Below are 27,975 nucleotides of genomic sequence, written 5' to 3' on the forward strand. Positions count from 1 at the left end.
CGGGCTGGGCGGTCCGTGCGTTGGGCAGCCAGGTCTGGGAGTGTCAGAGTCAGCGCAGAGCCGCGAGCGACGGGACTTTGGGAATCGTGGCGAATACAGCGCAGTGCTGATGTTCAACCACGTTGTTCAACATCACACGTCATTCACTGTCAACATCTCACCCATACAGTCCACCCAGCCAGGCCCAGTGACCGTTGCATGCCTTGCTGTGTTTGTGTTCTGGTCCCTCCCCAAGCGGTGGAGTAGATCCGAATGGTCCCAGGTCACTAGACACTCAGACTAACAGTCCTCAGACCGTCAAGGTCCCGCATGTCCGATTGCCACACAGATTTCAACGCTCCTCCCCCGCCATCACACTCTCATCTCCCAGGCTGGCATCACTCCTTTTGCAATGTCTCTTCAATCTCCTGCCTTCTTGTCTTGTCTTGTATGTCAAAAGTTGTCTTTGTTGTCCAAAATCAATCCCCTTTTCTAATATGTGCAAAAATAGGAACTTTACAGATAATTGATTGAATAAATAAACTGCTTCTACTGTTCATCATCAAGGACTAGAAAGAGTAAAGACCTGGTGAGTAAACTAATCTACACAAATGTGATCATAGCTTTGGTTTAAACACCTAAAACTCATAGAGAGCAGAGTCGTCTTATGGCTTGTGCAAGATTTACAAAATGTGGAAAAGCAACCCAATAAAGGACATGTTCAGCAGATGTGGAATCCTCCTCAAGGCCAGCCTGAGGAGTAACTCTAGAGCTACTACAGTGAAACACTCATTATAATGTGTGAGAGTCGAGCTGCCTCAAAGAGACACTACATGAACACACGAAACACACGCAGAGAACACAAACAGGCCTCCGACTGAGCTGTGCCCCCTGTCGAACCCTCTGCTCTCCGCTCAGGAGATCGTAGCCGAGCTGGGCATGCTGGAGGATAGTTCGGATGATGAGGAGGTCGTAACGACCCGGGTGGTCCGCCGCAGAGTGATCATCCAGGTACCGGTGGGTGCATGGAGTGTGGGGGGCCACGGTGTGACGTGCAGCGCCTGCCCGGGGGGGCTTGCTGATGCCGTGAGCATGTTGTGTGTCCCCGTCCCCGCGCCAGGGTCCTCTCCCGTCCCTCTGTCCCTGCAGACCCTTGCTGGCCCGGTCTGCCCGGGTTGGCTCTGTGCTGCCGCTTCCTGCCAGGGCTGCAGTGCTTTTGTTTTTCTTTCTTTCTTCTATTTCTTTTCTCATGGGCTTGACTTCATTGCTTCTGTTGAGGTTTTTGTTTTCTCATGTCTTGCATCCTCTTGCCGTGTGGAGTTGAGTAATAAGACTGTGTGTTTGGGGAGCCCGGCTGATGACGTCATGTTAGCGTGTGCGTGTCCTAACGTGACGGCCATCACAGCCCGGGACTGGAGGTGCTGCGTTTGGGTTTATTCTGCTCGAAATTGCTCATGTGCAGAGAAACTAAACAAGTTGTGAAAGTCGCGTGACAAACGGGACAGGTGTCCTTAAAACATGACCTGTGTGGACATGACCATGTGTAGACATGACCCTGTGTGGACATGTTCAGAGGAGGGGGTGCTTTTCTACGGTGAGACGTGACATCATGGGTCCCCTTGTGCCCTGAAACCAGAACTAACCTGTTTGAAAAGTGTTTAACCATGTGTAGTGTTTAGTATTAATCAGTTAATTGATTGATAGTGTTTTGGAGGCACATGTCTCTGTGTGTCTCTGTGTGTGTCTGTTTTTCTGCATCTCTGTGTGTCAGTGGGTGTCTGTGTGTGTGTGTCTGAGCGTGTCAGTGTGTGTCAGTGTGTGTGTCTGTTTGTACCGTGTGTCCTTGTGCTCTCTCCTCTCTCATTGCCTGCTCTGCGCTCTTGCAGGCGGACGAGATGCCAGACTTCCCCCCCGAGTCGGTGACGGAGGAGCAGTACACAGACGAACATGGACACGTGGTGGTGAAGAAGGTGAGGACAGCATAGCAGGGCACTATATCGCACTCCATAGAAAAAACAAAACCATTAAATATTTGAATTAATTCATTGAAATCATTAAAAGCCGCAGTGCCACGCCCACCGGTCACTGGTCTGTGTCTGTCTCTGTCTCATCCTTTCCCATCGTTCCCCTGCAGGTCACCAGGAAAATCATCCGTAAGTATGTGTCTGCGGATGGCGCCGAGCAGGAGGAGGTGATCATGCAGGGGCCCCCACAGGAGCCTCTGCGTGTGGAGGAAGGGGACGGCTTCTCCAGGGTGGTGAAGAGGACGGTGCTGAAGAGCGACAGCGACCAAACAGAGGTCAGTGTCCTGCAGCCCCCCAGCACCGGTGGCCCTGCGCTTTCCAAACAGACACAGATATAGAGAGAGAGAGAGAGAGAGACAGACTCACTGACACAGACAGAGAGATACAGATGCACTAACACAGAGAGACAGACGCACTGACACAGAGAGACACACAGAAGATTTGACCGCTGGCCCCAGAGCCCTAAGCACCGCCTCTCTCACACACCTCCACACGGCTGCCCAGGCACTCTGTCCCCCCAGTCTTGACTCTACCCCCGGAACCTGCAGGTGACCCTGTCGGAGCCTCAGGCGATGGCGACGGGAAGCTCCTCGGAGTTCCAGGTGCAGCCGGTCGAGGGCCGCAAGGTCAGCAAGGTCACCAAGACCACGGTGCTGCAGGGGGAGCGGATGGAGAAGCAGCTGGGCGACCCCTCGCTGGCCACCGGCCTGCCCTCAGCCAAAGACGACTTTGAACAGGTCAGCCCTTCGTCACGTGTGTGGCGTGTGTGGGGGTGGAGTGAGTGTGAGACGGTGTATGAATCCCTCTTCCCTTCCTCGCCTCCAGGCCCTGAGTTATGTGGGCGTCTGTGGAAAGGTTCACCTCCCGCACTTAGCTGAGCAGGAGATTGTGCAGGAGGACGGCTCGGTGATCAAAAGGTTTGGAGTGGCATGACTCGGCCATGTTCGAGTGTGACTCACGAGCCCCGTTCGTCCCCCTTCTAACCCCCGCTCCCCACGGTGGTGTTTGCGAGCCACGCGTCCCCTTCCATGCGGCGCTGCGCCGGGTTCAGTCCTCGGTGGCTCGCGTTTGAGCCGCGCTCGGCACAGCCCTGTAGAGTTAGCTGTCTGCATGCAGCTTTATTTTAACTGTGGTGGGTTATTGGGTCAGACGTGGAGCTTCATCACTGGATCGCTGCACGGTCGATCGCAGTCTTGGGGGCAGTCTCGGTTCCCAGTTCCATCTGAGGTGCAGTAAAGTACAGTAGACTACACTGCATTGCAGTAAACTAACCTACACTGCACAACAGTGAGCTACAGTAAACTACACTACACTGCAATACAGTAAACTACAGTAAACTACACTACAGTGAGCTACAGTAAACTACACTACAATGCATCACAGTAAACTACACTGCGCTACAGTAAACTACACTACACTGCACTACAGTAAACTAACCTACACTGCGCTACAGTAAACTACACTATACTGCACTACAGTAAACTACAGTACACTGCACTACAGTAAACTACAGTACACTGCGCTACAGTAAACTTCAGTACACTGCGCTACAGTAAACTAACCTACAGTGCACTATAGTAAACTATACTGCACTACAGTAAACTTCAGTACACTGCGCTACAGTAAACTAACATACACTGCGCTACAGTAAACTAACATACACTGCACTATAGTAAACTACACTACACTGCACTACAGTGAGCTACAGTAAATTACACTACAATGCATCACAGTAAACTGTAGTGCAGTGTAGGTTAGTTTACTGTACACTGCACTACAGTGAGCTACACTACACTATGCTGTGCTACAGTAAACTACACTGTGCTACAGGACGGGGGTGGACTTGTCCAAGTGCCGCAGTCCCCCCGCGTGTCTTGACCGTCTCTCTCCCCCCGCAGGACGAGCATGCGTAAGGCCAGCTCCCAGCGGAGGACGGTGGTCCGCGGCGCCGAGGGGAAGCAGGTGCACCTGGAGCAGCTGGACGACGCCCCCGAGGCGCTGCGGCACGACGCCCTGCAGCACGACCTGCACCGGCTCCTCCGCCGCCTCTGCAGCGACCAGCCCGAGTGACGCGCCGCGCCCCCCGTGTGCACCGCGGTCCGGTCCGGACCCACCCCCCGCCCCTCCACAGCCCGGCCCGGCGGCGCTGCGGTGGGACACACAGTTCCTCGTTTCATTTCGTTATTTCCCCGCTTTCACTCCTCTTTCATTTTTGTTTTTTAAAGCTGTATTTGGTTTGTTTCGGTTTTTCCTCTAACTCTTCTCTCCCGTTTGCTAATTTTGTGACCAAAGATAGCATCCTCTGTTGTTTGGGTGACGTAAACAAGTAGATCTTTTTCATTTTCCTTCTTTTTCTGTTTCTTTTTGACTTTTTTTAATTTGTTTTCCTCTAGTTTTTTTGGCCGCTGTGTTAGAAAACAGCCCCCGGGGGGGTGCAGCGCAACATCCGCTTCCTCAGACCTCTTCCCAAGGACACTTTGAACATTTGTACATAACGGTGAAGTGCTTGGACTCAGATGGTTTATTACACTGCCTCTCATCAACACAACACAACACAACACGATCACCGATCTGTCTTTCTAGGGTAACACTGTAGTGCCCATATCACTATATTACTCAAGCGTGTGTACAGGCTATTGAAGCACTCAGACCTGCGACGGCTGCTGGAGTGTGTTGTCATTGTGTATCTATAACTGGACGGACGAAGGGCCACATCCAGGGGCCGGGAACCGAGGGCGTGTCGATCGCATAATCGAAAAAGTATTGCAGGAAAGTGAGAGAGAGGGATTGCTCGCCACGGCCAGCGGAGAAGTGACTGTGGCCCTGAACACGGTCCCCCGAGAGAGAGAGAGTTTGTGCTGCACTGACACTCACCATCCGATCACTTGTCTTCGAGCTAGAAAAGTAGGACGCTGCAGTCCAGCCAGGTGTGTCCGCCTTCAGCCATCAGCTCTGCAAGACTATATCTTTCTTTCTGTCTGTCTGTCTGTCTTCCTTCCGTTCTTTCTCTCCTGCGTGTGGCGTGCTGTGGTTCCCTCTCGTCCCCTCTGCGCTGCATCGGTCCGGTGCTGTCCGCTGCCCTCTGTCCCCGGGACGTCTACGCCGTCCTCCACTGTCTCGTTGTGTACTCGTGTGTCGCTCTCGGCTGCTCTATAACCCCGATCCTGCTTCACAATCTCCCTCGAACCCTCAAGTCTTTGTCCTGCTTGTGATTTGACTTTATTTTTCTCAATTTAAAAAAAAAAATAGCTTTCATTTTCAGTTGTTTTCCCCTCCAGATTGTAACCATAACAAATAAATAAACAGAGAAACAAATGACACAATAGAGAATTTCACTCAGTGATTTCCATCACAGATGCTTTAAACCGGACTGAGAACACGGAGACCCTCGAGAGCCCGGCTCGGCACGAGAGAAGAACCGTCTGCGCTGTGCGTTTCTGTTTGTGTCGCAGTGATACGCTCTCCCACACACAGACTCGCACATGTTGGACGCACACACCGGTCTGAGCGTCTGCAGTGTGAGCCTCAGGTTGTGTATCCAGGTGCGTTTCCACATCGCAGGCTGCGAATGGGAGGCATGTCCTCGGTCACGGTCACAGGATGGAACTTGCTCTCGTGACCTTTCACCCCTCACTCTGCTGAGGTCACTGGCGTGTTTTTACTTCTCTGAGGTCCTCTGCTACGTATTACATCATTCCCATCCTCTCACTTTTTTCACAGTGCGTCCGACTGATGCAACATCTTTGTGTTGTTTGCAAAGCCTTTCAGTAACAAAACAAAATGATTTATAGTAGCCGAATGCCGGTCTGTGTAGGTGTGCCGGGGAGAGAGGCTGGTGTGAGAGTCTGTGTGTCCGGGCTCGTGTCCGTGGGTCCGGGCTCGTGTGCTGATGGCGAGGTTAGGATGACCTTCTGTTTCTCTCTGCTGTGTAACTGTTTGACTATATTAGCCGTCAGCTTGTTGACCGAATAGGAGGTTCAAAGACAAAATGAAGCCTTGGTGTTGGGGATGGAAAACTGATAGAGCAGTGTGCGATTGTGTGTGTGTAGTCAGTTGTGCGTTGTCGTGCCTGTGTGTGTCGTAGGGATCAGTGCCGACACTCGACAGCCCCGTTGTTTCCCTGGGGGGCGAGTGGGACTCGGGGTGCAATGCCTATACCACCATTTTCAGTCTAGAAAAAAGTATGAAACTCATCCAGTTAAACAGCTGCTCAGACCAGGGGGGTGGGGGGGCTTGAGAGCCATGTCTTAGATCCCAGACAGTGTCTCACATGTTTGTACTCGTGGCTTAATGTCTGTGGACCCAGAGACTGTCCCCTGAGGGCTGCTGTCGGCCTCTGGATCAAACCTTCTGCATTTCCTCACCGGGCCTGAAACCGTCTGTGGAGCTGGCGATGAGAAACACGGGTGAATGTGGTGTTGCAGGTTTTGCAGTTTTCCCTTCGTTCCCTGTATTCAGTAACTAAAGCGATGCGATGGACACTGTGGCTGTGTTGGTCATGTGATTGGTGTAGGGCCGTGTGACCGGTCAGCAAGGTAACTAGTATCTGGAGCACAAGCCAGGTGATCGTGATGTTCGTACAGCAGAGTGATGTGGCTGTGGCTGGGGCTGGGGCAGATACTGAGACCCCGGGACCGAGTCGCTTATTTACAGCACCTGTATGGAGTGATTGTTGCCCGATCTGGTTCACTAGCCCGTGATGCCCTGCTTTCCCTCTGGCAGCTGTGGGACACAGAGGATGGGGGTTGTGTCTGACTGAGGACATATGGAACAAACAGATATTTAATCTATGGTAGATGATGTGCGAACCTTATACTGAAGTTTTTGCATATTTAAAATACACAGGGATATATTCTACATACATACTCAGCCTGTTATCCATGTACTTATTTATATGTTCAAAATAAATGATGAGGTTAATTTATACCATAGGTTCTCAACATATCAAATACATGTATGGATTACAGAACTACTCACGTGATCAAAGGCAGCATGGAGCCAATGTAGCAAATTTAGATGCTAAAACTAAAACTAGTCTGCTGCAAGAGGGGACAAGAGATTGTGCTCCGAAAACACATCCCAGATTAAATATCTAAATGATGTTGCTGTCCAAGAGAAGAGAGTGATTGTTGATTAAGATGCCACCTTTTGTAAGTATAGATGTCTCCATTCTCGGCCCGCTGAGTGCGACTGACGCAGTCCTGCCGACCGCGCCGCGCTGGTGCCGGGCCACACTCACTCAGACTGGCATCAGATCTCCAGGGCCCCGGGCCCCACTGTCTACCGGGGACCCCGGTGCTCCTGATTGGACTCAAGAACGTTTCTCTTCCTCACAACATCCACTCGCATCCCCCGTGTTTATCACCAAAATAAATAGATACATTGGTTTATAAAAAAAAAAAGTAGAAGAAGCAGGAAACGAGAGACTTCCAGTGTTTGTGTGCTGTTGTGTAAATGCTTCCCGAGTTGCGGTTCACTTCCACGCTTCAGAGGCGGTCCTGGCGCCGGGGCGGGCGTCTCTGCGGATGACATCGGGGCAGCACAGAGTACCTGTGCTGTGATTGGCACAGAGTTCCCATGCTGTGGTTGGCACAGAGTCTCCGTGGTGTGATTGGCAGAGTCCCTGTGGTGTGATTGGCACAGAGTTCCCGTGGTGTGGTTGGCACAGAGTTCCCGTGCTGTGATTGGCACAGACTTCCCGTGGTGTGGTTGGCACAGAGTTCCTGTGCTGTGATTGGCACAGAGATCCCGTGGTGTGGTTGGCACAGAGTTCCCGTGGTGTGGTTGGCACAGAGTACCCCGTGCTGTGGTTGGCACAGAGTACCCCGTGCTGTGGTTGGCACAGAGTTCCCGTGCTGTGGTTCGCAATGCAGAGCGTATCTATGTAACGACATTCTGGTTTTCACTTCACTCTTTACTTTGATTGTAATCGAGAAATTTAAAAATAACGAGACCTGTGAGCAGTAAACATTTAAGTTGGTGAATCAGCATCTTGTTTCCATGGTGATAACAATTATATACATATATATATAAATATCTATGAGGGCATGTATTAGTTATTAAACTAATTAAAAAAATAAACACTAACAATGCATAGCAGCTGCAGTGTGTACATGGCTGATTGAAATAAAATGTACAAGTGTTAAATGTCCGTCGGCCTGGGAGTCTTTTCTCTGCGTCCTGCTTCCTGTCTGCCACGGGGCTGGGGCCCGCCACTGCAGGGTACCAGAGCTGCTCCCATCGCAATGAATTAATTGAACCAATTAGGCAGTGTTGCCAGCGTGTTCCCGGGCTGCTCGGCACTTCTTCAAGGTGAACTGTCTACTGTGCTCTGCCACTGAAGAACAAAGAGGTAAAGAGGTAAAGAGTCTGTCCTACAGTTTATAGCCTGAACCCAGGGAGCGGTCCCGGACCGGCTGAGTCTTATGGGACAGGGTCACTGCTGAGACGAGGCCAATCGGCTCATTTGATTCTATGCTAATGACTAATTGTCCTCTCACGACCCCTGAGGGGCTCCACCAGTCAGAGTCGCTGCTCCGAGTGCAGGTGTTCACAACACCGGCCAGAACTGGATCCAGAGGGCGGCCCTGACCGACTCACTGATGGGCGTCTCGGGCTGCTCATGGTCTGCTGAAGGATTGGATCACATGTTGCCTAAACTCACAGTGAGACAGTGTAGTCTGGGAAGGCAAGGGTTAATTGAGTGCAGTGCCATTTGAGATGCTATGAAATAAAAGTACACACACACACACACACAGTCCCAGCTGCCTCCCTGCACTGCACCGCTCTGCACCTGTAGGGGGAGCTGTCTGCTCAGGTACCAATCAGTGACTCCCTTCCCTGCTTCCACTCTTGTGCTGAAGAACAGGATCAGTGAAGTGAGCAGCTGCTGACGGGCAGCACCAGCCTCTATAACCAGCTCTCACGGCCGTGTCCAGATTTCCCAGTGTGGACGGTGCTGGTCCAGAGCTCACGGGTACCGCTGGGTGTGAGGGGCTGTGTGGTGGCGCTGGCAGACATCTGTACCCCGTTGCTGTGTGCCGGTCGGCCCGGGGCAACCTGTCTCCAGGGGGCAAGAGAGCTGGCCTCTGGTCTTTTCTGAACACAGAAATTGTAACCGGTACAAACCCCCCGCCTGGTGGTGCTGAAGCCAACTGTGACTGTGTCACTGGGCCTGGGGGGGCAGGTAGCTTATCTGCTCAGTGTGGAAAGCTTCAATTAACTCTTAATTAGCATTTCTTAACCCATCGCAGCCCAACCCAACTCCCCCGGGCAGGACAGTCCCTCTCGAATCAGACTCTGGCACCTGTCGATAACTTTCAATTACGTAACTCATCTCCACTGAACAATACTATAAAAAAACACTTCAAACATGTTACGGAGTTACAGTTCATATCAGTCACCAATACATGAATTGGGCCATAATCTATTAAGTTTTGAGGAAGCGCGCGATTGGCTGCAGACTGCAGGTCCCGACCCTGGCGAGGAGGAGCTTCCCGAGTGCAAACCCCGTGTCCTCAGCTGCTCGGGCGGCCGCTCTCAGAGCATCCCGCCGGTGAAGAAGCCGGACATGGAGTCCTGGGCTGGTGGGACACGTGGGCTGCGGTTGTGAGGCGAGTTGGAGTCCTGCCACACTGTCTCAAACTACGTTGGCGGCGGCTTATGGAAATGAACATTCGCTTCTCTGGAAGAGCTCTGGTGGACTTTCCTGCAGCCAGCAGCCAATCGAACGCTCCCTTGAAACCTGAGACATCTGTGGCAATGTGGTGTGCAACAAATCTGCAAATTTTAGTGGACTTTTCTTGTCCCAGCACAGCTTCTAAATATGCCTCACCTGTCGGGTGGATGAACTTGGCAAAGGAGAAATGCTCACTTTTTTACTCGAAAAACAGAGAATTTCTGGGATCTTTCATGTCTCATGTCTTTCATGTCTCTTTCATGCTCATGAAACATGTGACCCACGCTTCACATGTGTTTATGTTTTTGTTCAGTGCACATACATGGCCCCCCAGCGCGAGGACAGCGGGATGGTCCATGTTTCCGTGGCTGCTTTACAGGGGTGACAATGTGAATGTGGGTCACTGGAGAGATTTAAACGGCCGGAGTCTCATCCCGTCCGAACAGGAAGCCAGTGAAACTTACAGTTAAAAACACACAACCTGATTTCTGACATTTACCACAGAGGGGCTTTAAACTGCCTGCTGGCGTCACTGAGTTAAACACTTCTCAGAGACGGAGGTGTCCCTCTAAACTGAGTGTCCATCTTTACAAGGGAACAGAGAGCTGGCTGTGTTGAGAGAAGTCTCAGACCCGCGGCCCGACACAGCAAAGCCTATTTCAGCACATATGGGCGTGGGCTGGCGCTGGGGGGGCGGGATGGCACTGGGGGGCCGGGGCAGTGAGACACGAGAAGGGAAACCAAATGACACGAGCAGTCGTCTCGGAAGAAATCACACAGTTTATTATCATTGAAAGATATCCATCAGTCCATTGCTGCAGCTCATGGCGAGAAGGTCGTACACAGAGTCCCGTGGGGAACGGCAGCTTTACAGAAGCGTGAGGGGGGGTCCCGTCTAGCTGTGAGAGAGAGCGAGTCCCCCCCGGAAGACCAGTGGATGACTGTAGCCCCCCAACACCACGACACCACGTCAGACACTAACATGCCGAGCGCCACAGTTATTCATCATTGACAGATTCATCTTTATTGAAAACACACTGGTGCCATACGAGCCGTCAACAGAAAAAGAAAAGTTATTGTATTTTTGTTTCCACACAACTCTTTTATTGGCAAAATGACATGACTCAAATACACCCAAATGCGCAAGTCTATCTACAAAAACTATAGATATGAGTCAAACCAGGTGAGGACGAATCAGATTGGACTGAACTATTTCACTTGTTTTTTTTGTCCTTATAAAACATCAACATCATCGTAAATATTGTTTTAAATCGAGATACTAACACAGAAGTTGAAATAATACAAAGCATTAATATAAAGATCGTTGCCAGGACTGAACTACAGGCTGTCCAGTTAAAGCCACACGGACTGAGATTTCATGCGCAGCCCCGCAGGTATCATCACGACCGAAACAAGAGTGGAGAGAGAAACCAAACCCCAGAATTGGCAGGAATACGTATCAATTACACCAAGTAAAAAAAACAACAAAACCTAACGAAAAACAACCATTGAAAGAAAATCAAAAGGATCGGTTCACAAATCAGCAAATATGAAAAACATCACGGCGTGAATTAAAACAGTCAGTTCTGCGTTGATCCGATGGTGTTACGTATCTTACATTCAATAATAATCAAAACGTGAAGATTATACGTGATTAGTTATAGGCAAAGATTGTAGCAAAAATTCCCTTTGTTAACATCATTATTCCTGTTAGTTTTACTTTGTATAGTCCGGCGTACGGTTATATACTGGTATACAGCAAATGAACGAAGCTGGAAAACGGAGTTCACAAAAATAAAGCCCTAATCTTCCTCGTTAAGCAATTATAGCAGTTTACTGCAATCACAACGTCTGTACAACATCACCAGAGAAGCAAGCGCGGTTTATTTTAAGAGTCATGGCTCTGCGCGTAGCGGCCGAGTCCGAGACCTGAAGACTGCGGTTGAGGGGAATCAGACGAAGGAAGGACAGGGCGGCCACGCGCTGAGGGCCGCTGAGGGCCCAGCCTGGTTCATATGATATGAACAGACAGACAGTATTTCACAGATCATATTGCTAAAGGTCCTTCTGGTTTGTAAGTTTTAAAGAGGACTCCGATAAGCAAACGCAGCTAGTAAACACAGATCTTGCATACCAATATCAACCCTAGCAGATATACAGTAATCTAAATTAAACATTTACACAGCGGCAAAGAAAAGGAAACGAGAGAAATGACTTCTCTGATCGCCGTCCTGAAGATGAGCACGTTAAGCGTCACGCGACGTGGTGAGAATAATTACTTTTTTTTTTTTTTTTGCATTTCTGTCTTTTATTTCAGCACAGAGCGTTTCCACCGGCGGAGTGTAAACAATGAAGAAAGGGATGGAAGAGATGGAGACGGGGCTGGACAGAGCGGCCCGGGGGGGCGGGGGGGCGGAGCTCCGGGAGGAGGGCGTGGCAGCTCCGTCACCTGGAGAGAGAGAGAGAGAGAGAGAGAGAGAGAGAGAGGGAGAGGGAGAGGGAGGGAGGGAGATGGGGGGGGCAAGAAGAAAAAAAGGACATTATCCCCTGGCAGAGACCCAGTAAACAATGCTGAGCCAGCATTCCTCCTCCTCTTGGTTTATGTTGTAATGAGGAAGTGATCTGGGTTTGTTCTGTGGCAGATGTGTGTGTGTGTTTTAAATGGGTTGGGTTTGATTCTGATATTGATATTGTGATATACCTGCCACCCCCAAGAACATTACAAAATATACACTAAACTGTACTTGTAATTGTAGAAACGTGTGTTCATTTGTGTTTTTGTCTAGTATGAAAAGTTGTCATTTACTGTGGGAAAACGCAATAAAACTTGAAAACTGCGTTTGTTCTCAATGACTGCAGTAAAAACCGCAGGGTACTGAATACTGAGACTATATTTTAATTTCCACAAAGATCCTGCAGAATCCAAATATGTTTTCATGGGTCCAGGATCAGATGACTGGTGTCTCGCTGTGCAGGTAACGTTCAGAAGCCCAAAGAAATATACCTAAATAAACACAAATAAACACTTTCCTGAGAGTAGGAAATAAACACTGTGAAATACTGTGAGAGAGAGAGGGAAAGAGAGGGGGAGTGCCAGAGTCCAGACTTCGGCACACACTGGCTGTGGCAGGGCGTGGCAGGGCGTGGTGGTGCGTAGTCACCTTACTTGACGGGCACAGTGGGGGAGCCGGAGCGGTGGAAGTGGATGTTCTGCCACTTGCCGTCCCGGCGGTGCCACACGCGCGTCTCCTCAGACTGCATGGTCTTGGGCATGCTGCTGCTGTCCAGGTACTGCGTCAGCCGGATGTAGGCGATGCAGGCGGCGTCCTCCCCGATCAGGTGCACGTGGGGGTTCAGGATGATGGTGTGGATGGGCTTGATGCTCTTGGACAGGGCTGGGGGGGACGGGGGACGGGGGACAAGAGAAAGACCAAAGGTGTGTCAGTTATACGATTCCCAAAATAAACCAGGAGTGCCAGGACAACACTGCTGGAGACACTTAGGACAAGACACAACAGACAGACACAAACAGACAGACAGACAGACGCCCAGACAGATACACACACATGCACACACACAGACAGATACACACACATGCACACACACACACACACAGACAGATACACACACATAGACAGACAGACAGACAGACAATCAGACACACACACAGACAGACAGACAGACAATCAGACACACACACAGACAGACAGACAGACAGACAGACACACACACACACAGACAGACAGACAGACAGACACACACACAGACGCAATCCCAGCTCTGCAGACAGTCCTCGTCTCTCATGTTGTGCTGTTGTGAAAAGGGTATTTGTACTGATTGTGTGTGGGTCAGATTCTTCTGTGTGTGGGACATGTTCTGGCCGTCAGCATAAAACCGCTTCAGTTCGCGTCCCACCGCTGCGCCCCGGTGGAGTTCACGCAGTTAAGGTTGGTGCACAAACCCACCACAACGCACCGAGGTCACCAAACTCAATTAAGGGACAAGCTGCTGTATTGGACACCGCAGCCTTTCAGCACCGGCAGGACCGACCCTCCCATTAGGCGCACCCGATCGGCAGCACCCCAGCCACCAGCTCATAGCACTGCTGCAGTGCCGCCCTCACCCTGTTCCCGCTTCTCCCGGAGTCCACTCCCACTGTCCTTGGCAGCTGTGGTGCTGTGTGTGTTTACATGGGGTTATCCAATTGTGAAACAGTAATAAAAATGAATCTGCCAATGAAATGATTGTTTTGTTTTTTATGTTTTTGTGTGACGAAGGCGATAAGTGATTAAGGCACTAGCCTAACCTAGCCTGCTAACGTTACCTAGCTAATAATAGAGGATATAATTTTTGCTAAAAGTAAACTATAGAGATTTGAAACAATTTGCTATCATGTCTTAGAGACAAAAACTATCAGGAAGTGAATATAAAAAAACGAAGAGGAAAGAGGCACAATCTCTAAACCAAAGGAATTTGCTGCTGAAATGTATCAGTGTGCAGCAATGTCCATCAGCCGGTGTGGAGGAGAAAGACTCAGACTCCACCCCCCCCCCCCGGCCCCGATGACAGCGGTGGAGCTGCTGCTAAATCCAACTCCCAGACAAAAATCATAAAAGATCCCGTGAGTGGCCAAAATAATGACTGGATCTTTACATGGTATGTTAGTGCAGGCTGGGCACATCAGGATAAAGAGGGAATTTAAAGAGGATGTCTATGATGTAATTATTTTCAAACAGCATTGCAAACAAGACACTGAGAAATACACTCACCTAAAGGATTATTAGGAACACCTGTTCAATTTCTCATTAATGCAATTATCTAACCAACCAATCACATGGCAGTTGCTTCAATGCATTTAGGGGTGTGGTCCTGGTCAAGACAACCTCCTGAACTCCAAACTGAATGTCTGAATGGGAAAGAAAGGTGATTTAAGCAATTTTGAGCGTGGCATGGTTGTTGGTGCCAGACGGGCCGGTCTGAGTATTTCACAATCTGCTCAGTTACTGGGATTTTCACGCACAACCATTTCTAGGGTTTACAAAGAATGGTGTGAAAAGGGAAAAACATCCAGTATGCGGCAGTCCTGTGGGCGAAAATGCCTTGTTGATGCTAGAGGTCAGAGGAGAATGGGCCGACTGATTCAAGCTGAGAGAAGAGCAACTTTGACTGAAATAACCACTCGTTACAACCGAGGTATGCAGCAAAGCATTTGTGAAGCCACAACACGTACAACCTTGAGGCGGATGGGCTACAACAGCAGAAGACCCCACCGGGTACCACTCATCTCCACTACAAATAGGAAAAAGAGGCTACAATTTGCACAAGTTCACCAAAATTGGACAGTTGAAGACTGGAAAAATGTTGCCTGGTCTGATGAGTCTTGATTTCTGTTGAGACATTCAGATGGTAGAGTCAGAATTTGGCGTAAACAGAATGAGAACATGGATCCATCATGCCTTGTTACCACTGTGCAGGCTGGTGGTGGTGGTGTAATGGTGTGGGGGATGGCCTACCTGAGCATTGTTTCTGACCATGTCCATCCCTTTATGACCACCATGTACCCATCCTCTGATGGCTACTTCCAGCAGGATAATGCACCATGTCACAAAGGTCGAATCATTTCAAATTGGTTTCTTGAACATGACAATGAGTTCACTGTACTAAACTGGCTCCCACAGTCACCAGATCTCAACCCAATAGAGCATCTTTGGGATGTGGTGGAACGGGAGCTTCGTGCCCTGGATGTGCATCCCACGAATGTCCATCAACTGCAAGATGCTATCCTATCAATATGGGCCAACATTTCTAAAGAATGCTTTCAGCACCTTGTTGAATCAATGCCACGTAGAATTAAGGCAGTTCTGAAGGCGAAAGGGGGTCAAACACAGTATTAGTATGGTGTTCCTAATAATCCTTTAGGTGAGTGTATGTGTGTGTGGGGGGGTGGCAGCAGAACGTCCAGGGCCGGCCCAGAGCACCGGGGCGTCACACAGCTGGGCCTCACCGTTCTCGAAATAGAACCGGTGGAAGTCAGTGCCCTCGACCAGGTTGCCCAAGGCCTCGGGCTCGAAGGAAGTCAGGCCAGGATCGCAGATCTTCCTGCAACACAGAAGACAGTCAAGGTCAAGCGTGGGTCTGGAGGAGCCGGTCTAGTCTACACACCTGCACCGTCCTCCCCAATAACATCTCTGAGTCTGGGACAGGGAAACTGGTAGGACATTGAGGCCTGCTGTTCTCCAGGGACAGCCGGTGCTGTGCAGGGCTGTTTCTGAAGAGCTGGATTCATATTACAAGAGAATCCGCTGTACTCACGTGTAGGCTTCGAAGTCCCCACTGTTGATGGCCTCGATCAGCTGCTCGGTGACTTTAATGATCTCCTGCTTACGAGCTGAAACACAGAGGAGACGGGCGTCACTGCTGTTCACTGCCCATAAGCCCCAGGTCTCCACTGCAGCACACGGAGACCCTCAGGAATCGAGCGCTTGGACTCATCCAACGAGGTCAAAATAACATGGAACAGACCTGCTTAAGCACCGGCATCTTTCATTTGAGCATCGACATTCTGACTGTTGAATAACAATGATACTGATAATGTACATTTCAAAAATACGACATACCGAGCAACCAAAACAAGGTGGGACTTTTTATTCAGGAGCTTTATAACTCACTGCTGCCAATGCTAGTACTAGTGGTGTCACAAACATCCCTGACTGCAGCTTCCTGACAGAGCGATTCAGCTTTACACATGGACAGAGGTTTAGCAGGGGAACTACAATACACATTACGATATTAAGAATTGCTCTCTCTCACAATTCAGAGGCCTGCTGTTTTTTGGCTGCTTCCCAAATTAAACTGGGAGAAACTGCTTTTTAAACCACAGTAAGATGTTCTAGTCTCCAAACCACACATCTAAATTCTCAATGTCTGAAAATATGTTTTTAAAGCTGCAGGTTTTACAATTCCTTTGAGGCTACAATGTGAAAAGAAAATGGAAAATCCCTCCTTTCATGGAGAGGAAATTCTCTGATGTCACACTGGGCGTTTTGTGGAAACTGTTTTTTTAAAGCACAGAATCAGAGAAACACACAAAACAGAGCAGCGGATTTGAAAGCGTGATCTCATCTCGACCGCAGCGCGCACGGCTCGGAGACACGCCCGTGTTGTCGGGCCGCTGATCAAGCCCATGCGAATGTCTCGGCACCTCCATTCAAATGTGACGGCCTGTGTGTGCTCGAGGGCCTCTTCACACAAGACTTTCACTGTTATTGCCAAACACACACTCACACACGTCATCTCCTTTGTTACACACATTTACTTGGACCCTGTGTGACAGCCCACCGCCATGTTCTAGGCCTCGGTGCTCCTCTGTGTTCCAGAGCGCTTTACTAATCTAGGCCTTGGTGCTTTACGAAGCTTTGGACTTTGTAGAATTAAGTACAAAGAACAGCCCCAGGGATCCTGCCCTCGCTGCATCTTATCCACATCAATTTGATGGTCCATTAGGTCACAGTTCTAGAGGCAGTAAAGTCTAGAGGCAGTAAAATTACTGGCCACCACCTTCGTCAATCACTGATTCCCGGCAGGTCTAATCGCAAAGCACTGTCTCCAGCAATTACTACAGTGTGTGATACTGAGCTGTATTGAATATGAACACTGGACAGTAAAGCATCAATTTGTATTGATTATATAATCACACAACCTTTTAAAAAATAAATAAATAAGGGTAATAATGCAACAATCATAACATTTATCTTCTATAATATTATTAAAACAGAGACTGGATGCCAGATGTACTCAGAGAATTAGACTTGAAGGATGAGAACCCTCCTGACTCCTGGTATTGATTTCCAGGCTGCTGCGTTCATCTCCGCTCAGCCGCTTCGCTGTCGGCACAGGTGGGTCAAGATCTTCTCCAAATCATAGAAATAACTAAATAAACTAATCTGGCTAAACAAGCACAGCTTTAGGAGTGTTTTAAACACACTGGTCGCTCTAGTGACAGGACGTAGAGCAGGAGACTCTGGTCTCATACTGTGGATAATTACTGTGAAAGGCTCTGCAGTCATTGAGTGTCCTCTGTCCTCCTGCACCAGTATGACACACGCATGTTATCGATCTGAGCAAAACTGCTGAGCTGAGCTCTTAACGGACACGTCTAACCCGCCCGTGTGACGGCTGCTCATCTCCCAGACAGAAACTGCCTGATGACCGATGACAGGGCAGCATTCAGTCACAGTAAAGACGGGACGGTCCAGCTTGACCGACTCACACACGGTGAGGTCAGCCCTTCAGAACGAGAGGAGCCCAGACGGGACGGCGCTGTCGAGGCCGGGGTCACAGCCGAGCCACTAGAGTCCCGGCCTTCGAAACACAGGACTCTCTCCAGAATAGAATATGACTGGATCAGCAAGAAGACAGGAAGAGAAAAACCCTTCGCTCAGGGAAGCGGCCGTGACAGAGGGCTGACACTGCGGGGTCATGACCTCAGAGAAAGGCTGGAGGTCTCAGTTTCTCCACTGCTTCAGACCCGTGTCCCTGAGGGGCACGAGGACGGAGGGCCAGAGACTCATCTCGGCCGTAGTTCCTTCAGCAGGAAATACCAGTGAAAGCAAAGCTCGGAGCAGTTCTGCACAAGTGAGATATCAGTCTGTCCCTGGCAGCGGCATCTGTCTTACCTGCAACAACACGCATTCACCAGCCCCCCAACCTCAACAACGACCCCCTCACAGCACAGGGGGTCCACATCCGTCCCCAAAACAAAAGACCACCGAGGTTCCTGGAAATCCATTTGCCCCCAAAATACACAGAATTTTCTATTTGGCCGCAAATTTCAGAGAATTTAGATTTTCTTTAGTTAGTTGACTTCTTAAAATCTATAAACTACACTGATGAATGTATTTTGAATGTTTATCACTGTTACACAATGACACTGAGTGTAATTTCTGCGTTGTACGCAACATGGTGCTCTTGTGATCGGTGCTGTAGTTATATAAGATAGTAAACTGGTTCAACGCCAACTTCTCAACGTGTCCGTAACACCGCTACTTCAATAGCAAACAACATGGTCATGAAGATGATGACTAAAATATAGATCGACTTCTCTCAAAAAAAGACAATGCATAGCTTTTTAAATTATTATTTGTTTCATGAGGCTGATCGCTTTGACCTTGCTTAAAATGATTAATGTTTTAATAAAAAACGTGTTTAATTTTGTTTGTCTATATTCTGGTTAGGAATGCTACATTTTTTGTTTTTTTATTAGAGAATTTAGATATTTTTTAATCACGGAAAGCTAGGAACCTTGATGATCTCACAACACGGGTGGGAGTGAGTTTGGGGGTCCGTGGGGCGGGAGATTATAGGGTGAGCTGCTCTTAAATGAATACAGATCTTTATAAGAGATAAAGACAGCAGGACGAGATGAGCACCATGAAGCTTCACTGGGAATCGGACTCGGAGTGGTGGGAAGGAACGGTCTCCTGCTACGAGGACTGGGGGGTCTCTCGGGAGGGCTACGGGTGGGCGGGGCAGAAGGTTGGGGGGTGCGGTCCCTTGCCCCCCGGACTTACACTGCACCGAGGAGCTGGCGGACTGGTTGGGTTCAGACTCGCGTGACTGACTCTTTGAGTTCGCATTCTCCGTGCACTTGGCTGCAGAATTGACGGAGAGAAACACAACAAAAGAGCAAATGAAGGACAGGAAGTAGAGGCCGAGCAGCAGCCGCAGGACGCACTGGCAGCAGGAGCGGCCGCTCGGCCACCCGGACGGGCAGAACCACCAGGATGATGACGTGAAGGCGGAGGAAGAGCAGGAGGTGGAGGAGGAGAAGGACGAGTGGGCGGAATTGCTGCAGCATTCCTGTATGGGTTCCAGGGGCCGGGCTGGAGGGGTGGACCGGGGGGAGAGGTGATACAGACAGAGGAGGAGGAGAGGGATAGATGGAAGAGGAGTGGAGGGAGAGAGGCATGTGGGTGGAGAAATGAAAAACAAAACAAGGCCAGAATGAAACGATGAAATGGATGAGTCGCTGTGAGAGAGAGAGCGTGATGAAGGGCAACATGGTTTCCAGCGCCGCTGCATGCAGGACACGGGAGAGAAGAAACCGTGAAGGAGAAGACAGACAAGGCAGTGGCTCCGATGCCAGAGGAGGGACCTGTGAGCAGCGTGGCTCGGTCTGGAGGCTCCCCAGGACACCCCCCTCGTGGGTGAGTGGACAAGGGCGTGTGTGTGTGGGTGTGTGTGGGTGTGGGTGGGTGTGTGGGTGTGGGTGGGTTTGGGGACGTGTGTGTGGGTGTGTGTTTGTGCATGTGTGTGCGTGTGTGCGTGTGTGTGGTTGTGCGGCTGTGTGGGCTTGGGGACGTAGGCGTGTGTGAACGCGTCGCTCAGCGCAGCCCCTCTGTCCCTCATAGAGAGTCGTTTCAAAGGACGACACTGGCTGCCCAGAGAGAACAACAACAAACAACAGGCGCAGATCACACCTCCGCACAAAGGAGCACAACGAGACCAAACAGCACGACGCCACGCACACTGTGCCAGGCAGGGACCGGAGGGCATGCCCGCGCCAGCGCCAGACCCAGACCCTCTTCCTCCACCACTAAAGGAAACAAACTTTATTTTACTGGAGTGAATAAAAACAAAACAAAACAGAAAACTGTCAATCAAAAATCAATTACCATATATGAACTTTGGCTTGGGCTGAGTGCAGGGAAGACTTTGTGTTGAGAGAGAGAGAGATAACTGTTCTATATGCACCAAAGAAAATATTCCTTCCGTCAAACAAAACCCAAGATATTCATAGCATTTTGCAAAGCAATGCTTTTAGCTGAGCAAACAGAACTACAGGAACATAAACTTGCCTCCATCAACCAGTCCATCTCTCCCACAGGGCCGCACAACACGCGCTCTACACGACCACTGAGTGTCTAACCCACTCGCTCGCTACACAACCACTGAGTCTACACAACTCGCTCTCTCAGGCCTCTGCAAGTGTGGTCCTTCACCTGCTGGACAGATGATGTGGTCACTTCATTGCTCGCTGCGGTCAGAGGAGGCTTTATATCCAGGGATAAGAAACACACAACAGATTCAGAGCACAGAAGACCAAGCGTCTGACTGAGCAACGCCCCCCAAGCGACGCACTCCACAGCGCCGAGCACTCGGGGGTTAAATTGCAAAGACACACAAACAGGCTGTTAAAAGCTGACAACACGGGTCGGCTGTGTCTGTGTGGAGCTCGTTCCTCCACAAACACTAGTAAATCCTCCTTAAACTGAGCCCTGTACGGCTGGTCGTGTCTAAATGCCAGCAAGATTCGTTCCACACTGCAAGACTTTAGCACAGAATTTAAAATATAGCGTATCAGTTCAATCAATCAATTTATATTTAGTATAGCGCCCTACACAGGGCAGCCACAGCACACTTCACAGAGTGAAAATAAACCAATAAGCCGCTCGGCACGGAGGAGAGAGGAACACAAACCGCTGCAGGACGCAGATTGTCACAGGAGAGGGTATTGCCCCGTTTCCACTGGCGGACGCGTCCGGACGCTTAAACGGGTGTTTCCGCTGGCTAAGCGCCTGGACGCGTCCGTGTTTTGTGGCCGGTTAACTTGCTGGTGCTGGACGTGTCCGTAAGCGTCCGTCCCCACTGAGGACATGATTCACTATCAGAATTGGAGGTGTGTGTTTGACTTGAGACACAGAGAGGAGATCAGATACATTGTATCGGAAGATATAATCTCAAGTGCCGTGTGCGATCACGAAGAAATTACAAGTTTATTAGCAGCATGGAGTGAAATCCACGTACAGAGACAATGACTGCTTACAGTTAATATCCGAGTATAAAAACTTGGATTTAACAGGACCGGTGCAGTGACGCGACTAGTTAAAATAAACTGAAGGATAATAATCGGATCATAGCGGCCGATTGTATTAATATTGTATGAACAGCTGGCCGTGTTTCAGCTGTGTTGTGTGGATGTGTGCAGGACAATCCGCACAGTCAGTGTGAAGGCGAACACGATTTAGTTAACGTGTCCATTTACAATTTAAATTAATGAATAAATTAATACAGCAGATCTGGGTTTCCCTCTAAAACATAAGGACTGGTTTAATAAACGCGTCCATAAATGCCATGACTGAGACGCGCACACTTTAGTTCAATTATAACTGCTATATTGTATCTGGATGATTAATCGTGAAACGTGTGTATTGTGTTTCAGCTGTAACTTGCCTGGTTAAGGATGTCTGATAAGTAAATTATAAATAATACGTTTGCAGTTACAAATCTGTAGTAAGAGTAATACGTTAAGGGAGTCACGCTGTGCGTTTAAAATACATATATACTCGCACAAATGATGACGATAATAATAACAATACATATTCGCTATTTAGTATCATTGCTGCACATGGAACCGTATTCTTATGTGAACATGCTTGTCTGAATATAATGTTGTCTCTACACGTTTAGCTCTTCCTAATATCTCTGAACAGAAACGTGTATTTATTACGCTGTTTACAATCATGTAAAGCACAAATAATAAAATAAACACAAAAGTTCTCTCCACGTCAGGCTGTGTCGCTCGTAGTGTTGTTCTCTGTCTCTGTTTTTAAAATGAAACGCAAACCAAACCCACAGTCGCTGCTCCTCCATCAGAGGGACGGACTTCACAGCAGCTTGGTTTTGCAAAAAAAGCTCTGGGACGCGTCTGAGGACGGACACGTCCGGCACGACACGGACGCTTAAGCCAGTGGAAACGAGGCACAAGTCTCGGGGGCCCGGGCCTAATGGCTGCCTCCCCCTGCCTGATTGGATCAGTATAAACTGGAATACATTCACACCCCTCTCTCAGCACAGCTCCTCAGGCCGGATAGTGAGCAGTAATGAATAAATCAAATTACACACTGAAGACAGCTTCACAATAATGAGTGCATGGCGAGATTAATAACACAAGAGATCGCACAGCAGGCAGAGCGGCAATCTGAACAGGAGGCAGGATGGAGCCGATCATAGAGGGGACCCAGAAGAAGAAAGCAAAGCTGCAGCGAAACCCTTACGAAGGGCCACAGTGTGTGCATGCAGTCAGAGAGCGAGTGTCCCCTGGCATCTGAAGGGCCACAGTGTGTGCATGCAGTCAGAGAGATACTGTGCCCTGGCATCAGTGTAAATGTGGAAAGAAACATTAGAGACAGGGGACAGGAATTATGAATGGCTGGCGATGAAATGATGTCATGCAGAAGCAAAACAAAATCATTACAGGCAGCAGAAAACCTATGGAAAAAGCTCTTAAAATCCCCTGTCAGTTTTAGACAATTCTCGCAGCTGCTGGAGGACTGGGAAGGAAAACACCTCGGCAGACTGTAGAAGATTTATTTATACGCTATTTTGCAGACAGTTATTGGACTAATTTCTAGTGACAAACGAGTGCGCATACATAAATATATAAACAATGACGGTCCCCAGCCCTGCAGACGAGAGTGATTTGCTGCACACACACACATCATTGGCAGCTCTGTGACTGCGTCTCATGAAGGGCGCTGTAACAACACAAATGGACTGACTGACTGACTGATTGACGAGCCAGTGAGCTCAGACAGGTGGCCGTGGCCCCCGGGGGACGGCCTGCCAAGTGAGGGGGCGTCTCCGGGGCTGTCGGGCTCAAGCGCCGTACCTTTCACGTCCTCGTCCTCGATGGTGGTGTTCGTGCTCTCCGTGGACTCCTGTGAAGAACAAACACAGTCAGGGGCCAGGCGGCAAGACAAACAACAGGGCGACAGCGTGTTGCTGTGTGCCACTACTGTGTAGCTTGAGAATTCAGAGAAGCTTGAGAAAAACCCTTCGCAGAGTCAATGCACAGCAGGACTATCTGAAACGTTCGTCCTTTTCACAGACACCTGTGCACACCTGTGCCTGAGCTGGGTGAGCAGGGCGGAGGACACTTACACTATAGAAGCTCAAAGCCTTGATCTACGTGTGGGTTTATTTATCTTGTGTCAAATTCAGAATATGAATCTAGAATGTTAAATCATTCCTGAACATCTCCACTAGCCTCAGGGGACAAGCTCAGGACATTTGGACAGCTCCCCCTTTTTAATCTCTGTTCAAGTGTTACAAAGAGTCGTGTCTTCTTACAGGTCCACAAGTGGACTTCAAAACAGCACAAACACACCCCAGCAGAACCGCCACGGTTCGCCGCTCATTACCCTGACCGCAGACACAAGCCCCACCGCACACCACGGCACTACAGAGCTCTGCGACCCATGCAACACAAACACGGAACGAGACAGAGAGGACACACAACACAGATGCACATGCAAAGCTCAGACCGATGACTGCAGCGCCTGCGGCTGTGTCTGTCCCGTGTAGGAGACGCTGCAGTTTGATTGACTTCGTACAGAGTGACTGATCTGCGTTTGAAGGCATCGTCTCGACACATTTGTACATTTCAAACAGTTTCCCACGTTTCTTCACATTGTCACTGCATGTATAAATACATGCACACACATGCGTTTGACATATATAAAGTCTGTTGTCTGGGCTGAAGTGTTAAGCTTTGCTGTAAAGTCCAGCACTCAGGAGAAAACCTGTTCAGGCCCCAGTTGTGCAGATTGCTTCACTGGGACAGCTGAGTTTTACTGCACTGGTTTATTCATTTGTATCTGTATATATTTAAAACCACCGACACAGAGGAAGACCGTGTTTAAAACACCATACAAGCCGCGAAACACACAAACCTGAACTCACACTCAAACAAAAGCAAAGGAAACAAACACACAAAGACCACAATAAAACACGACGGACGACAAAATCCATGCAGGAAAATTGTTTTCAGAAGAAGCACAATAATGCTGAACAACAAAACACTTTTGTTTCTGTAAAAGTGTTCCTGGAAAAAGAGCAACACAAATCCATCCCAGCACGGCACCAGTATTGTGTTAAGCAGTGCAAAAGAAAAATACCACAACAAAATAACCAGTAAGACCAGCATACGGGGCCATATGGGACACCAGTCTACTGCGATTGTGCGACAGCGACTGCAGGCAGCTTCACTCGGACACTAGGCGCACAGGGGCGCTGATCTGAATACCTTATTTCCATCAGCAGGGTTGTGGATTACTGTGGTTTGGGGCTCCTGATCAAGAAGAAGGAGGAGAAGAAGAAGATAAAAAAGGAATAAATATTCTCTTATGGTCATTAAAATACTGAGAAAAAAGGGAAAGAAAAGAAAAAATAACAGATGAGTCTGGAGCGTAACTGCAATGATGAGGGGCGTGGCTTTGAGGGCAGGGTGTGGCTGGTGGGGGCGGGGCCAATCCTAAAGAGCACACTAAAGACAGGGGCCAGCTGCACGAAAGCACCTGAAGTCCAGTTTTCCCTTAACGAGCTTAACAAGCTTAACGAGTTTAAGAGGCACTGCACAAAGTAGGTGCGTCCGAATCACTGCAGGACCCCAGGTAAGGAGTTATACTGTCTTTAATTGAGTTATTAATGGGTGTTCAGGGCTCGGGGGCTTCGATGCACCTGGCCCCGGGTTCTACAGTCCAGACGGGCTCACATTGGGAAACTCGGCAATCAGAACTACTGCCAGACCACTGGGCCCGGGTCTCGTCACGCGTGTTTGTGTCTGATCGGGTTTCAGTCTCCTAGCATTAAATCTGCTTTAAAACACGGCTATTCCTATGGAATTTATTCTTTCCAACGCTGGTTTATGCGGTTTAATTACGCGTCCGACACCAAGGCGGTGAAGCCAGGCGTGAAATTCCCTGAAACCTGCCAGGAGTTCGTGGGCAGGATTGATTAAAAATCCCCCCCGATATTTCAGTGTAATTCCTTTAATCCCAACAGGACTGTAAAGCAGATTATACCGAACCCCGAGTGTTCACTCGTTCACGGTGAATAATGATCCAGAGAGCGGAGGGAACGCGGTCGGCAGGGCGGCCGGGGCTCCAGGGCTGTGATTTATTTAGGGATTGATTTCGCTGAATAATGGACACAACAGGACCTCGTTTGGATTTCCAAGATCAATTAATATGTGTTTAAGACCTCTAAGATTGTAAGAAAGCTTTTGTCATGCACTGCGTCTAGGTTTGTTTATCGGGGAGACAAAACAACAAAAACTAGTTGTTGTGTAGTATTTGCATCTAGTTTGAACAATTATTAGAACATAAGACAGTGTCCAATGGAGAGGAGCCCATTCGCCCCATCGTGCTCATTTGGTGTCCATTAATGACTAAGTGATCCAAGGATCCTATCCAGTCTGATTTTAAATTTTCCCAAATTGTCGCTTGTGTGAAGAAGCGTCTCCTATTGTGGTGGTTCTCTTTATAAATCTGTTGATATTATTATGATTATTATTTATTGATTTCTTAGCAGACACTCTTACTCTGGGCTTGGTTTGTTCACGTAAAACAACAATCAGACTTTAATAAAATCATATTGATCACATATCCCCATCTCGATCCCCTTGGAATCCACCACTCTCTCTCCTTCTTCTTCTTCCACTAAAAATCTAGGAGTCACCCTCGATCCTGCGCTCTCCTACACCCAGCACATCACCACGCTGACGCGCACCTGTAGATTCTTCCTAAGCAACATACGCTGGATCCGTCCCTTCCTCACCGACTACTCGACTCAGCTGCTCGTCCAGTCCCTGGTCCTCTCCCGCCTGGATACTGCAACTCCCTCCTGGCCAGCCTGCCTGCATCTACTACCCGCCGCTCCAGCTCATCCAGAACTCTGCGGCTCGTCTGGTATTCTCCCTGCCCCGATTCGCACACACTACTCCACTGCTCCGCTCCCTCCACTGGCTCCCAATACCGGCACGCATTCAGTTCAAGACACTGACCCTCACCTACCGCTGTCTGGACCACACTGCACCAAGCTACCTTCAGACACTCATCTCTCCATACATCCCCTCCAGACCACTGCACTCCTCCAGTGCCAGAAGACTAACTCTGCCTCCTCTCCACTCTCCTTCCTCCAGAGCCGCTCCTTCTCATCCCTGGACCCTAAATGGTGGAAAGACCTGCCCACCGAAGTCAATACAGCAGAGTCCTTGACCTCATTCCAACACTTACTCAAGACGCATCTTTTCCGACAGCACTTATATTAGTATATAGTAATATTAGTCCTCTACCCCTGCTAGATAGCACTTCACAGAGTTTTATTTGCTTCTTGCATTCTTGATTGTTTTCCTCCTTGCTCCCTTTCCCGTAGCCCTCGTCTGTAACCCTACATCTTGACAGCACTTAGCTTTCACCGTCCAGGATGTAGGAAGTCTCTTACTGTACTGTACTATTGTAAATTGGAATTTGTAAAATGTATTAGTTTGAATTGCTGTTTTAGCTAAATTGAATCTGTAATGATTGCCTTGTACTTCACTGTATTTTTGCACTTTGTTTGCACTTATGTTGTAAGTCGCCCTGTATAAGGGCGTCTGCCAAGAAATAATAATAATATTATTATTATTATTATTATTATTATTATTATCTATTCTGGGGAAGAAAATGTAAATCGGCACATTGAGCCCCAGCCGAGTCGGACCCTGGGTTCAACACTGACTGCTGCTCTGAGCGCTTTGCGATGCCTCTGGACTCTCCGTGTCTAAGGGCAGGGTGGTGTTGGGGTGACTGTACCTCCAGCGCTCATCTCAGGCAACACAAAGCACGAGGAAGGCCATGAAGCGAACACACGTGTGCAGGACGGCGCTCCATCACCGCAGACGCCAGCGGTTAGTGGGGCGACGGCATGCCAACACACACTGCTCCACAGTGACCCAGCAGAGTGAGACAAATCAAAACCAGGCACGCAAAACACACTCAGAAACCCACACTGACAGAAAATAAGGCAGCAAAGATGGAGAGAGAAAATCAAAAGATGAAAAGAAACAAAATGTGCAAAAATTAAAAAACGAAAGCACTCATGAGAGGAGAGAGTAAGAGAAGTACCAGAGCTGGGGGCGCGACCGGCTCTTTGGGGCTGGTTACTACGTTGGTTTTGTTGTTAATCTGCAGATGTGTAGAAAAAAGAGAAAACAGAAACAGAAACAGACAAGCCTTTAAGATCACGCCTGGGGGCCGGAGAGCAGCAGCACAAACTGATCTGGTTTCTGCACAAGGAGACAATAACACCCGGACACGGCCTGCTTTCCCTCTAGGTGTGTGCGAACAAGAGAACGGACTCAGAATGGACTCGGTTCACTATATCAGCGAGTGACCGGTCCCTGACAGCGCTCTTGCTCCAGCTGTGCAATCTGCTCATCTCAATGAGCACAATTCCTCCTCCTCATCATCATCA

General features: G+C 49.1%; 2 protein-coding genes across 61 annotated transcripts in view; one reads left to right on the top strand and one right to left on the bottom strand.

The window, feature by feature from the left end:
• LOC136766930 (ankyrin-3) overlaps positions 1-8,154 on the top strand; it is a 144,274-nt gene extending 136,120 nt beyond the window's left edge. For 25 of the 28 annotated variants that reach the window (XM_066720841.1, XM_066720848.1, XM_066720840.1 and 22 more), the window contains 6 exons: positions 898-990; positions 1,866-1,949; positions 2,114-2,278; positions 2,552-2,740; positions 2,829-2,920; positions 3,902-8,154. In XM_066720841.1, coding sequence (XP_066576938.1) covers positions 898-990; positions 1,866-1,949; positions 2,114-2,278; positions 2,552-2,740; positions 2,829-2,920; positions 3,902-4,073 — 795 coding nt within the window. In that variant the 3' untranslated portion in view covers positions 4,074-8,154. The remainder of the gene's footprint in view (positions 1-897; positions 991-1,865; positions 1,950-2,113; positions 2,279-2,551; positions 2,741-2,828; positions 2,921-3,901) is intronic. The other 3 variants (XM_066720858.1, XM_066720842.1, XM_066720854.1) reach the window with 2 other exon arrangements.
• Positions 8,155-10,443: 2,289 nt separating this feature from the next.
• Positions 10,444-27,975, bottom strand: part of camk2d1 (calcium/calmodulin-dependent protein kinase (CaM kinase) II delta 1) — a 92,147-nt gene continuing 74,615 nt past the window's right edge. For 7 of the 33 annotated variants that reach the window (XM_066720895.1, XM_066720898.1, XM_066720900.1 and 4 more), the window contains 5 exons: positions 23,351-23,399; positions 15,994-16,069; positions 15,686-15,780; positions 12,843-13,076; positions 10,444-12,130 (listed from right to left, as the gene is read on the bottom strand). In XM_066720895.1, coding sequence (XP_066576992.1) covers positions 12,844-13,076; positions 15,686-15,780; positions 15,994-16,069; positions 23,351-23,399 — 453 coding nt within the window. In that variant the 3' untranslated portion in view covers positions 10,444-12,130; position 12,843. Of the gene's footprint in view, positions 12,131-12,842; positions 13,077-15,685; positions 15,781-15,993; positions 16,070-19,250; positions 19,332-23,350; positions 23,400-24,766; positions 24,812-27,626; positions 27,687-27,975 lie in introns of all 33 variants that reach the window. The other 26 variants (XM_066720866.1, XM_066720868.1, XM_066720867.1 and 23 more) reach the window with 6 other exon arrangements.

The sequence above is a fragment of the Amia ocellicauda genome, chromosome 13, assembly GCF_036373705.1.
Source record: "Amia ocellicauda isolate fAmiCal2 chromosome 13, fAmiCal2.hap1, whole genome shotgun sequence".
Classification (NCBI taxonomy): Eukaryota; Metazoa; Chordata; class Actinopteri; order Amiiformes; family Amiidae; genus Amia; species Amia ocellicauda.